At 44.8% G+C, this 13,929-nt stretch overlaps 1 protein-coding gene across 3 annotated transcripts in view; it reads right to left on the bottom strand.

The window, feature by feature from the left end:
- nphp4 (nephronophthisis 4) overlaps positions 1 to 13,929 on the bottom strand; it is a 196,680-nt gene that overhangs the window by 161,687 nt on the left and 21,064 nt on the right. For all 3 annotated transcript variants that reach the window (XR_013549174.1, XM_078425576.1, XM_078425577.1), the window contains one exon: positions 7,703 to 7,881. Coding sequence is in view for 1 of the 3 variants with exons in the window: in XM_078425576.1 (XP_078281702.1) it covers positions 7,703 to 7,881 (179 nt within the window). In the remaining 2 variants the exon portion in view is untranslated. The remainder of the gene's footprint in view (positions 1 to 7,702; positions 7,882 to 13,929) is intronic.

Genomic DNA, 13,929 nt, shown 5'->3' with positions numbered 1-13,929 from the left:
TCCCGGTGGGAACACACGGGATCACTGAGAGAATATGCTGAATCAACACAGACAGAACCAGAGGTCAGGGTTGAACCTGGGTCACTGAAGCTGTACCACATGCTAAACAAAAGGGGGAAAGATCATCTCGGGCAGATGAGAATGTGGAGTTGAGTTGCAATCAGATCAGCCATAATCTTATTAAAGAATCAAATGAACACAAGGGCTAAGCTACCTTCTCCTGCTCCAAATTCATACATCTATATCTTCTTTCATTGTCATTGGATCTAAATCCCAATGTTCCTATTCAACAACAGCAGCAATTCAAGGTAGCAATTCACCACCACCTCCTACAGAGCTATTAGAAATTGCCAATGATTCCCATATCCCGCAAATGCATAAATAATGAAAAAAGATGCATGTTTCTGCTACATCAAATGTGTCACATGAATATTTAAAGAGAATATGGTTTCCTACATAATAACTTGTCCATTAAACAATTCAACAAAACTGGTAGCAATTAGCTGAGATGATAATTACAAACCACCAATCAGTTTCACCCATCCATCAACACTTCCAGTAACAAATACATTTAAAAAACATAGGTCTAAGTTTCTGTCTTCACTGTCCTGCGTTATCAGCCAGCCGAGCAGAATTCATGCCCATTTAAACTAAAGGAAATAGAAAATCAGGCAGATTGCTGTACAAGCAGTGAAGCCAAAAGAGTCCACAGTCAGTAGAGGTAACACAATAAGCCTATTTCCTTAAGACTGCCAAAATAAAGAGCATTTAAATTGTAACTGAATTTCTGAAGAGATAGTTTTTAAACCACTGAAAAGTAACTTGTGCTCAATAAAGATGAAAACTCATTGTTAACAGAACTGAATGCTCATGAAAATTCTTCTTTTTGGTATTAAATATTCTATGGTTAAAGAGTCTGGGGAATCTTAACCTTCTGTGGTATGTAAACCTGCCCATCGGAATCATTCACCAGAGGTACTATTTTTAATCCTGGCTGGAAAGGAGATCAGATACAGATTTTAAGACTGAGCATTAAGACTGAGACATGCAGAATGGCTTATTAGATTAGGAGGGAAAGGACAAGGTTGGTAATTGTATATTTGGCTGTATTCAGCATACTTTCAGGGCTGCTCTTCAAGGAATGTGGACTGCCAAATGGACTAATTTTTTTTTAAACTATCACATTTTATTAATAACCATTAATCCATTTTAGCTCTGACTACCCTTGCACTTGTTAAGTAAAGAATAGCATTAATAACATGCTCATTCATTGATTGTTATTGTAGATAACTGTCCTTAACAAAACACATATCAACACCCACATTACAAAGGAAAGATCTAAACTTTATTCCCATTGCTTAATTTCTATATTTGTTTTGAAAGATTATTGAGACTCTTTGAATCAGACATGCAAGTTTTATTCTCCCACTTATTCTGAACACGGGCTTATGAAAAGAGATAAAACATTTCTGTTGTGCTTCTCTACACATTAACTGAACTAAACGTTGCAAATTGTCATCCCGTCGATGAAGACTAAAGGCCCTGTCCCAGTTCGGCGATATTTTAGGTGACTACAGGTGACTAGGCTGTCGCCGCACGGTCGCCGGGGTGTCGCGGGCATGGTTGTGAGTAGTCTCCAAAGAGTCGTGACGTTTTTCTGGCCGTCGCTGGATTGTGTGAATGCTTGAAATATTTCAGCGACTGTTGGTTTGATGCCAATGAGTGTAGCTTGATGTCTCCTGACGTGGGCGCTGTCGTAGGTTGCCGCCAGGTTGTCGCCTGGTGAAGTAGGTTGTCGCCAGGTTATTAAGGTTGTCGCCGGTGCTGACTTCGGCGAATTCCAAGTGTGGACTTGATCTAATCATCCATCAGTGTAATGTGTCCATAAATGCTGTTAGGTTTTGTATGTTTTTGCACTTGTATTCTGTTTAAAGTTTGAATTTTAAAGTTTGAAGTTTATTGAAATTTATTGAAGTTTATTACAATATTTTTGTATGCACTGTTGTATGTTCTTATCAACCTATTAAAAAAATTTGATTGTATATCAATAAAGGAAATTCTTGACATTTTGACAGAAAATTGATGTATGAAGTTATTGTATTTCAGAGTAGTTTCTCATGGTATCACTTTCAAATAGTCATGATGCAGAATGATTGGAAACCCTACCGTACACCCCCTTTTATAAGGAAAGTGAATGAAACGTGAATTGTCTTCAGTTGTCTTCAGTCTTCAGGGTCACAGCTTGTCGTAGCTTGTCGCGGGTGGATGTAGGTTGACTTCGGTTGTCGCCTCTGTGGTGGTAGGTTGTCGTAGATGCGGTCGTAGGTGGACGTTCTACTTACGACGATTGGGTTGCCGGTTTTCCGTAGCTTGACGTCGACTAGGTGGTAGGTTGTTGTAGCTTGTCGTTGACATTGTCGTGGAGTCGTTGTCGTTGACATTGACGGTCCAGTCACCGTTTTTTCGGCGACCTGCTACGACTATGACAGTCGCCAGCAGTCGCCTTAAAATAACGCCTAACTGGGACAGGGTCTAAATTCATGGGTCCTTGCCATTCCCCTCCTTTTGTCCTGGCACCATTCAACTGGCGGCACGGTGGCGCAGCAGTAGAGTTGCTGCCTTACAGCGAATGCAGCGCCGGAGACACGGGTTCGATCCCGACTACGGGCGCTGTCTGTACGGAGTTTGTACATTCTCCCCGTGACCTGCGTGGGTTTTCTCCGAGATCTTCGGTTTCCTCCCACACTCCAAAGACGTACAGGTTTGTAGGTTAATTGGCTTGTAAATGTAAAAAAAAAAAAATTGGCCCTAGTCGGTATAGGATAGTGTTAGTGTGCGGGGATCGCTGGGCGGCGCGGACCCGGTGGGCCGAAAGGGCCTGTTTCCACGCTGTATCTCTAAACTAAACTAATCTAAAAAAAACAGATGATCTATCTTCCTCCTATACTCTGACTCATCAGAATACCAGTTATTCATGCGACAACAGTGGTATTGTTGGCTAATTTAAAGATTGTGTTGAAGCTGTGTCTGACCACACAGTCATGGGTATAGAAAATGTAACAGGAGAATGAGTACATAGACTTGAGGTGCTCACATTGATGGCTCTTGAGGAGGAAGGATTGTTGCCAATTTGTACTGTTTGTGGTCCGGCAGTGAGAAAGGGATGAGCAGAAACCCAGTACTCTGAGTTTGACGATAAGTTTAGAAGGGATTATGGCGTTGAACGTTGATTTGTGGTCGATGAACCACAGCCTGACCTACGTGTTCTTATTATGCATGTGGTCCTGTACAGAATGCAGCATCGGCGAGATCATGTCTCCTGTTGATATATCGTGGCACAAGGCGAATTGTAGTGGGCCCAGGTCCTTTCTGAGGCACGTTGAGATGCTGCACAACCAACTACGATTGTAACGGATGACATTAAGCATGGTGTAGGGACATACAGATTAGCGGGGGGTCTCGAACCCTCGGTTGGGCTAACGGGTCACGTGGTGCGGGAGTGCGAGGTATAGTTGTGTCTGGCGCCAAACTGGAGAGATGAGATTAGATTATGTTAGCAGTTAAGTAGTGTGTGTCCAAAGTAAGTGCGTTGCGCCTTGTCACGGTTTTTACCAAGAATAAAGTCTTTTGATAATAACGCTCGTTTTTGGACTCACTACATTGGTGACCCGAACACAAGATCTGAAGCGAACACGCAGAATGTCACAGGTGGGAGCGAGCGCGGGCGAGGTTCACCTACCGCCGTTTTGGGCCCATCAGCCGCACCTGTGGTTTGTGCAGGCGGAATCACAGTTCCATATCAAGAAGGTGGAGAGCGACCAGGAGAAGTTCCACCACCTGGTGAGCTGTCTGCAGGCGGAGGTGGCTGCGCGGGTCAGTCAATATCTGACCAGTCCACCCCAAACGGAGCAGTACGTGGGGCTCAAGAGGCTCCTACTGAGGACTTTCGGCTGGAGCCAGAACCAGCGGGCTCTGAAACTCCTCCATTTACCAGAGCTGGGGCAGCGGCTGCCGTCGGAGTTGATGACTGAGATGCTGACCTTGGTGGGCGACCATCAGCCGTGTATGGTTTTTGAAGCGGCATTTCGGGGTGGAGACCATGTGGGGCTTTCCGACGACTTAACGCGGCAACAAGGCCGGACCGCTACCCGATTCCGCACATACAGGACTTCTCAGCTAGCCTGGAGGGGGCTACAATTTTTTCAAAGATCGATTTAGTGCGGGGATATCATCAGATCCCGGTCCACCCGCCGGACATCCCAAAGACGGCTACCATTACTCCGTTCGGGTTGTTTGAGTGGTTGCGCATGCCTTTCGGCCTTAAAAACGCAGCTCAGGCATTCCAGCGTCTCATGGACCGTGTGGGTCGAGGTTTGCCGTTCGTGTTTAATTACCTCGATGACATTTTGATTGCCAGCCGTTCGGTCCAGGAGCACTTAGTCCACCTCTGCACTATATTCCAGAGGCTGCAGGACCACGGCCTGATTCTGCACCCGGCCAAATGCCAATTCGGCCTGTCGGTGGTAGATTTTTTGGGTCACCGGGTTACATCGGCCGGTGCCACCCCATTGCCAGCTAAGGTGGAGGCGGTTCGCTCTTTTCCACGCCCTACTACCATCAAGGGTTTGCAGGAATTCAAGGGCATGGTGAACTTTTATCACCGGTTCGTGCCTGCAGCAGCTCGGGTCATGCGCCCCCTTTTTCAATGCCTCGGGGGTAACCCCGCTGAGTTGGTATGGTCCGCAGCTGCAGAGACGGCTTTTGTCGCGGTCAAACAGGCCCTCGCCAACGCCACCATGCTGCTGCACCCGCGCTCCTCCGCCCCCACGGCTCTGACGGTGGACGCCTCAGACATGGACGTGGGTGGGGTTTTGGAGCAGCAGGTCGAAGGTCAATGACAGCCCCTGGCGTTTTACAGCCGGCAGCTCTCGCGAGCCGAGCTCAAATATAGTGCGTTTGATAGGGAGCTCCTGGCCCTCTATTTAGCAGTCCGCCACTTCCGTTATTTTTTGGAAGGCCGTTCTTTTGTGGCCTACACGGATCACAAACCTCTGACATTCGCTTTTGCTAAGGTTTCTGATCCGTGGTTGGCTCGCCAGCAGCGGCACCTCACCCTAATTTCGGAGTTTACCACCGATGTCCGTCATATTGCGGGTAGGCTCAATGCTGTTGCTGATGCCCTGTCCCGGCCGGCCATTCCCTCCGTGGCCGTGGTAGGCGGACAGGTGGATTTCCAGGAGCTAGCGGAGGCTCAGCGCCTGGAAAAAACGGCCGGGGTGTACGCCTCCACAGCCTCGGGACTGCGTTTGGAGCAGGTGGCGTGTGGCCCCACAGGTACCAAGTTGTGGTGTGATGTTTCCCTTCCACGCCCTCGCCCGGTGGTGCCTGCCGCCCTGCGGCGTAAGGTTTTTGAGGCCATTCATGGCCTGGCACATCCGTCCATCAGGGCGACTTCGGCAATGGTGGCCGTCCGGTTTGTCCGGCACGGCCTGCGGAAGCAGGTGGCGGCCTGGGCACGGGCCTGTATTCCGTGCCAAACCTCCAAAGTTCATCGCCATGTCCAGCCCCCATACCAGAGATTCGAGGTTCCCCCAGTCCGTTTTTTCCACATCTACGTGGATTTGGTGGGTCCATTGCCCTATTCCAGGGGTTATACTCATCTGCTGACGGTGGTGGATCGGTTTACACGTTGGCCGGAGGCGCTCCTATTGTCGGACACCTCGGCGGCCTCCTGTGCACGGGCCCTGGCGTTGCATTGGGTGGCCCGTTTCGGCGTACCGGCTATCATCACCACAGATCGGGGAGCCCAGTTCACCTCCTCCCTCTGGGCCACGCTGGCACAGTTGTATGGGTCTCGTTTACAGCAGACCACCGCCTACCATCCCCAATCCAACGGGATGGTTGAGCGCTTCCATCGGCAGTTGAAGGCGTCCCTCTGTGCCCGACTGACCGGCCACGATTGGGCTGACCAGCTGCCTTGGGTCCACCTCGGCATTCGTACGGCCCCAAAGGCCGAGCTAGGCACATCTTCGGCCGAGCTCGTCTACGGTTCGCCACTGCGGGTGCCGGGTGACATTCTCCCTTCCGCCCCCGCCTTCCGTTACGTCAGTGTTGGGTTCCCTCCGGGCACGGGTGGGTTCTCTGGCTCCAGTCCCGACCTCCAGGCACGGAAGCACGGCAGTCCACATCCCGCCGGACTTGCGGGACTGCGATTTCGTGTTCCTTCGGAAAGATTCCCACCGCCCCCCTCTTCGGCCGGTTTATCAGGGCCCGTTCCAGGTACTTAAGAGAGGGGCTGTCACTTTCACCTTGCAGGTGGGTAATCGCCAGGAGCTCGTTTCGGTATCCCGGCTCAAGCCGGCCCATTTGGACAAGGACCTCCCTGTGTCGGTGGCCCAGCCGGCCTATGGCCGCCCCCCTGGTTCCGCCAGCGGCGCCTTGTTTGCCACCTCTCGGCCTCCCGCCGCCTATGGTTGGGACCGGGACGCCGTTCCCGATCAAGTGCTCTCCGTCGCCTACGCCCTCCGCTTCCGTGGCCCCTCCATCGCCTCCGGTGGCGGCGGCGGCCTCCCCGCCTCCCGTCACATTGGCGGTATCGGTTTCCCCCCTCCGTACGCGTTCCGGGAGGGAGGTCCGGGCACCCGTGAGGTATGGTTTCGAGGGTTCTGGGGGGGGGGGTCATGTAGGGACATACGGATTAGCGGGGGGGTCTCAAACCCTCGGTTGGGCTAACGGGTCACGTGGTGCGGGACCTGGCGCCAAACTGGAGAGATGTGATTAGATTATGTTAGCAGTTAAGTAGTGTGTGTCCAAAGTAAGTGCGTTGCGCCTTGTCACGGTTTTTACCAAGAATAAAGTCTTTTGATAATAACGCTCGTTTTTGGACTCACTACAATGGACTGATTACAGAAGGCTATTTATTGAAGCTAATGCTCCTCAACTTGTTTTTGTCAGCTACCCCACTATTTCTACCCCACTATTTCATTTTAACAGTTTAAATCGCTGGGAAAGTAGGTGTGCAACACTCCAGGATAAGGTCACAGAAAGTCACCACAGGGTGCTTTGAGCACCATTATAAAAAATAGAAAGCAGCGATTGGTATCTGCAATAGAAATACTTCTCCAAGGTGATTAGGACCCGATTCAAGAGTGAAGGCAATGCCATTCAAACTGGTAGGTTGTAATTCTAAAACAAGAACACCTACACCAGCAAATATGCAAGATTCCACTGGTGGCACATCTCTTGTGTAAACATTAAAGAGCATTGGTACTGAGATTAAACCTGTTTCAGTGGGCTGTCACAATGCTTTTGAACAGCACAAACCACGTTAGGCGTTGAAGTTTGGCATGGGATTATTCTTCTGCATTTCAGCATCAGACATCAGGCATTTAATCCATACTCTGTCAAAAGCTTTACCTGACTTGTACTTCTTCTGAAATTTAATCTTGATGCGTTTTGTGACTAGGCAGCTACATTTGCACCAGAATTAAGCTCGTTCTTTAGAATCAATGCACTGTAAAAGTCTGTCTATTTTTACTGTACTGTGAGTATTTATCATTACAAAGTACCTTGTTTATCTTGTATATTGCAAAATATTTGTAATGACCAACTTGTCCATATTTTACTCGTATGCATGGTTGGAGAGAATCCCTTGAACCAGATTTCTTTACTATAAAACCATACGATAACCTTAAATACTGACCTTTTAACTTTTTTTGTTCTATCAGCCTCTGATTCAAGCTTCTGCCTGTTTGGTAATTGAAGAATTCCAAACCCACACGAGAGGATCTGTTCATTTCCTTCATGTTTCTTTGCGATAGCCACCACCTCCACAATTATCGCAATGTGAGTACAGTTGAGGGAAATGTGGAAATAAACAGCCTGAAAAAGGACACAGAATATTGAGAAAATAGTAAACTATCATAGATGGGGAAAACTACACGTTTCCTTTCAATCATTTTCCATTAACATAATTCCAGATCTCTTTTGCTGTCTGCAATGATTTTTTTATGATTAAAACCATTTACTGACTTATTTTCCAGTTTAGTAATTTATATAAATGTGCAATTTAATTATTCACTTTTAACTATTTTGTCATTTAGCAAGAGGTTTTGAGTATAGGAGGTCCAATTTCAGTTGTACAGGGCCCTGGCGAGGCCACACCTGGAGTATTGAGTGCAGTTTTGTCTCCTAATTTGAGGAAGGACATTCTTGCTATTTGGGGAGTGTAGCGAGGGTTTACCAGGTTATTTCCCAGGATGGCGGAACAGGCTTATGATGAAAGAATGGATAGACTGGGGTTATATTCACTGGTATTTAGAAGTATGAGAGCAGATCTTGTAGAAACATATAACATTCTTAAGGGATTGGACCGGCAAGATGCAGGGGAAATGTTTCCGATGTTGGGGGAGTCCAGAACCAGGGGTCACAGTTTAAGAATAAGGGATAAGCCATTTAGGACTGAGATGAAGAAAACCTTTTCACCCAGGGAGTTTTGAATCTGTGGAATTCTCTGCCACCAAAGGCAATGGAGGCCAATTCACTGGATGTTTTCAAGAGAGAGTTAGATATAGCTCTTACGGCTAAGGGAATCAAGGGGAATGGGGAGAAAGCAGGAACGGGGCACTGATTTTGGATGATCAGCCATGATCATATTAAATGGCGGTGCTGGCTCAAAGTGCCTAATGGCCGACTCCTGCACCTATTTTCTATGTTTCTAAGTCACATTGAGATAAAGGATTAACCATGACTTCAGTCAATGGAGGGATCGCACATGGGACCTAATAGCCCACTCCTGGTTTTATTTCTATTCTTTGGAATGCTCCAGAATCTCAAAAAGAAATTGAGGATATCCAAGTTAATATTAATTTCTACTAGTTCAACAAACACAAATTAAAATGGAAGGTAATTTCCAAGGCTAAATACATTTATCATTCCTCTCCCACACACACATCATTGAAATGTTGCTGCTTCCTAGCATGGGTAACTTGAATACCAAATAAACATATATTTATTGAATTTGTATATATTCAAAAGGACCCTCCAAAGTTATTTTAAATGCGAACAGGACCAGTACCGGGCAAAGATATTCAACTCAGTGAAATCTAACTGACAGAAAGCAGAAGCCTTCATGGCATGTTGAAAACCTAACTGAGTATTCATCCAGGCACCACTAAAAGAATTTGGCTAGCTGCCATCGAGGTTTGTGTTTTGGACACTAGATATCCAGAACCATACAAGGATGTTAACAGGTCTGGAGGGTTTGAGTTATAAGGAGAAGTTGGATAGGCCGTACATTTGTATAGAAGGCCGAGGGATGATCTTATAAAGATTTGTACGATCATCTAGGGTGCAGATAAGGTGAATAGCCACAATCCTTTTCCCCAGTGTAGTCAAACACTAGAGGGCATATGTTTAAAGTGAGAGGGGGTCAATTTAAAAAAGGGACCCAATAGCAACTTTCTCACACAGACGATGTGGATATATGGAATGAACTGCCAGAGGCAGGTATAATTATAACATTTGAAAGACACTTGGAGAATTGCACAGATAGGAAACGTTTAGATGCATATGGTGCAGGCAAGTGCGGTTAGCTCAATTAGGCAATTTGGTTGGCATGTACGAGCTGGACCAAACGAATCTGTTTCCATGCTCTACAGCAATTGTGCAAACACAGTTGGTACTTCAAAGTTTTCAGATTAGCTAAACTATAACACTGGCCACATTCAAATAACAATTCACTGTTTAAGATCTCAGATAATTCGCTCAGTTACAGATTGCGTTGACATGCCACATTTGTGACACAAAATGTCAAGGATTCGACCCAGATTTTACTTGTTGATTCATTAGTTGCTGATATATATTGAGGTTTTATCAAAATATTCCCAGCAGCATGCTTGTTTTTCCAATATTCACTGTAGTTTAAACTTTAAATTGTGTGGCAATATATTATAAAAAATTGCAACAATGTACCGCTTTTAATGCAATAACATATACCAAAAATTTCTATCATCACAGTACACAGGGCAGCACAGTGGCGCAGGGGTAGAGTTGGTGCCTTACAGACCCAGAGACCCAGGTTCGATCCTGACCAAGGTTGCTGTCTGTGCAGAGTTCGTATGTTCTCCCCGTGACCTGCGTGGGTTTTCTCCGGGATCTCTGGTTTCCTCCCACGCTCCAAAGATGTACAGGGTTGTAGGCGAATTAGCTTGGTATAATTCTAAATTGTCCCTTGTGTGTGTGTAGGATAGTGTTAGTGTGCAGGGATCGATGGTCGGTCCAGATTCGGTGGGTCGAAGGTCCTGTTACCACTAAACTAAACTAAACTATGTCTAAACATAGTTATGTCTGTATGTATGTCTGTATGTCTAAACTAAACAAAAAATATATATAAAGAGATGGGTTGATCCACGAAGACCTTGTTATACTAGAGTCCAGCAACACCCAACATTTTTCTTGGGGTAGTAACAATGATGGACCTCCGATGGAAGCTGTGAGCGCAGTCCAGGAATGGATCACAACATGTCCGTTTTTTGTCATTTCCCTTAGCTTCCAGACTTCCTAACTCTTCTCTCTCCTATTTCAGAGGTTAATTAAAAAGAGATGTGTAGGGCGTATGCAGATTCAAAAGGGCATTTACAAAACAGATTATATTTAATGAACTGGAAGTGTGAATTAACGCATTTGCAAGAAAAAGTGGAGACGAACCATGTAAATTTAGTGAGACAAATTGAAATTTTAATGGGATAATTTTAACAAGGATTGCAAGACTGAGGTTGGGCAGCATGCAGCATGAGATCTTTCAATGTCGATGGAGAAAAGCATTCCACATCTGTATCAAATACCCACAAGAACAAAATCACACTATTTCAGAAGCCAATAAATAGACAATAGGTGCAGGAGTAGGCCATTCGGCCCTTCGAGCCAGCACCGCCATTCACCGTGATCATGGCTGATCATGCACAATCAGTACCCCATTCCTGCCTTCTCCCCATATCCCTTGACTCCGCTATCATTAAGAGCTCTATCTAACTCTCTCTTGAAAGCATCCAGAGAATTGACCTCCACTGCCTTCTGAGGCAGAGAATTCCACAGCTTCACAACTCTGAGTGAAAAAGTTTTTCTTCATCTCCGTTCTAAATGGCCTACCCCTCATTCTTAAACTGTGGCCCCCTGGTTCTGGACTCCCCCAACATCGGGAACATGTTTCCTGCCTCGAGCGTGTCGAATCCCTTAATAATCTTATATGTTTCAATAAGATCCCCTCTCCTCCTAAATTCCAGAGTATACAAGCCTAGTCGCTCTAGTCTTTCAACGTACCACAATTCCGGGAATGAACCTCGTGAACCTACGCTGCACTCCATCAATAGCAAGAATGTCCTTCCTCAAGTTTGGAGACCAAAACTGCACACAGTACTCCAGGTGTGGTCTCAATAGAGCCCTGTACAACTGCAGAAGGACCTCTTTGCTCCTATACTCAACTCCACTTGTTATGAAGGCCAACATTCCATTGGCATTCTTCACTGCCTGCTGTAGCTGCATGCTTCCTTTCAGCGACTGATGAACTAGGACACCCAGATCTCATTGTAATTCCCCTTTTCCTAACTTGACACCATTCAGATAATAATCTGCCTTCCTGTTCTTACCACCAAAGTGGATAACCTCACATTATTTTGTAAAGAATGTTTGAGTTGATTCAGACTACAATCTCTGGAGTTCCAAAAAAAATGGGTGGTGATCTGAATGAAGAGACTTGAAAGGGTCAAGGCGATATAGATCTCATCACTCCTCTAAAGCTTTCACCGATTAATTTAAGTGTATGCCCATTGTTTTGTGACTGTTCCGTCGAGTAGAACAAGTCCTCTCTTTCCCAGTTCTGATGTAGGTTCTTCAACCCAAAACATAAACTTGCTTTCCCTTGCCGCCGATATTGTTTGACCTGCAGAGCATTTCCAGAACTTTCTGTTTCTATTTGAGATGGCTATTGATTTTAAAAATAGGTGCTTTCTATTTACTTTATCTAGGATCATCATCTCCAATCAGCGATATCAGTTCCTAATAAAATAACACCAGACTATCCGATCCTTCCCTTCAGTTAACATTTTCCAGTCCCGGCAATACTTTCTTGGCACCTTTGCTGTGCAATAACAGCTTTGCTGCAAATTGAGTTTGTTAATGTTGTCTCAATAAACAATGCCAGCAAAAACACGGCAGCTCATATCTTATAGTACGAATGGACAAAAGGACACAAAGTGCTGGAGTAACTCAACAGGTCAGGCAGCAGATCTAGAGAACATGGATAGGTGACATTTCGGGTTGAGATCCCTCTTCAGACTGATATTATGACTTAAAAAGTGCCCCTTACAACCCTGTAAAATAAGCAGCAGGTGAAAAGCACTTTCATTTTCAAAGTCCGACATAATGCTAAACTTTGAAGTTGATTTAACAGCACTGCACCTCCAAAAAAGCAAGTATGTCAAATTAATTTCCAAGGCACAGCACACAACCCAATTTCATGAATACTTAGTGCACAAAAAAATCTAGTGTGCCAGACAGCTTATCTACATTTTGCAGCAATATGGAGCTCAAGATGAGAAGCTTTAGAAATAATTTAAAGCAAATCAGTACTTCATGCATTCAGATTGCGTTACCTGCAAGAAACTCACAAAAATACATTAACTTTTACAGTCTCGTCTCACTGCTATACAAAATATTCAGTTTCGATTGCCTAATTAGTGTTAATAGCATAATTAAAATTTGTCCTACGCAAGTGCTATATGTGGATTGCTGCATTAAGTAAGTTTGAATTTGTGATACAGTGCCAGACATATGTTAATGCCAATGCTGCGTTTAAACAGAATATGCAATTCCGAGCAGCTATACTTGATAAATGGATCAGGATAATAAACTGTTGCATCAGAGCAATATGTTCTGAATTTGCTCACATTTATCTTTTTCATCCATGATCCCATTTTATTCCTTAGTGATATGCACAAGGAGCCTTACCGCTGCAATTTATTTTGGCAAGTCTAATAAGTCTTGAACACGCTACAATCTGGATTTTATAATAAGAACGTAGGAATTGAAAGACCAAGTTCACGTTTGCAGGCCTGGGAGCCACCCATTACAGTTAGTGCATTATGATATATAATTATAGACCAGTTGACTAATCATAATAACTAATTGTTATCAATTAGTCAGTAACAGACTAAAAAGATGTGAAGAAATCTGTGACTTGGAGCCATGAATCCAAAAGGCACCTTTTCCTATCCAGAATGCTTCCATTTCTATATGTAGTCTCTTAAAATGTCGACAACTCTATTACTAAATGTTACTTGCTGAAAAAAATCCACAATTAAATTGTATTTGAAAGAATCAGAACAAACTGCTTCCCCAATGGCCAGAGGTAGCATGTTGAATAGATTGACCACTCACTCATTTAATCCTATTTGCGCTGATTATTTTCAAAATTACCACCTACAGGTGCATCCCTTATAGTCTGGTTGTAATGTATCGGGTGATGCAAACAATCCAATCCTGTCTTCCTCTTCTCTGCTGAGGTATTCAGTTTTTAGTATTTAGTGTGAAGTAAATTAATTTTGAGTTAAGGAAACCAATGTTCACCCAAAACACTCAGAACCGTCTCAAGATGGAATATTATTTTAGCATTTGTTGAATGAGCAAAAGATCTTCATAATGTTCAGGTATTTAACACTAAATATCTATACAAATGTTAAATGATCGAGGAGTAACATCATTGGGAGATGTGATGTTAAATTGTGCATTTCCTTGCAATGATTATACTCTAAGATATTAGTTCATTAAGAAGATAAAAGAGGGACAATGAAATATTCATGGGTGCCTCGTTAGGGGTGTTTTCCTGCTCAAAGATGGCTGCCTTGTTGGTCTTCCCCTACCAAAGAGGTTCTG

The sequence above is a fragment of the Rhinoraja longicauda genome, chromosome 30 (genome assembly GCF_053455715.1).
Source record: "Rhinoraja longicauda isolate Sanriku21f chromosome 30, sRhiLon1.1, whole genome shotgun sequence".
NCBI lineage: Eukaryota > Metazoa > Chordata > Chondrichthyes > Rajiformes > Arhynchobatidae > Rhinoraja > Rhinoraja longicauda.
Note: the sequence above shows the minus strand (reverse complement) of the source record. Positions and strands in the feature narration are given on the sequence as shown.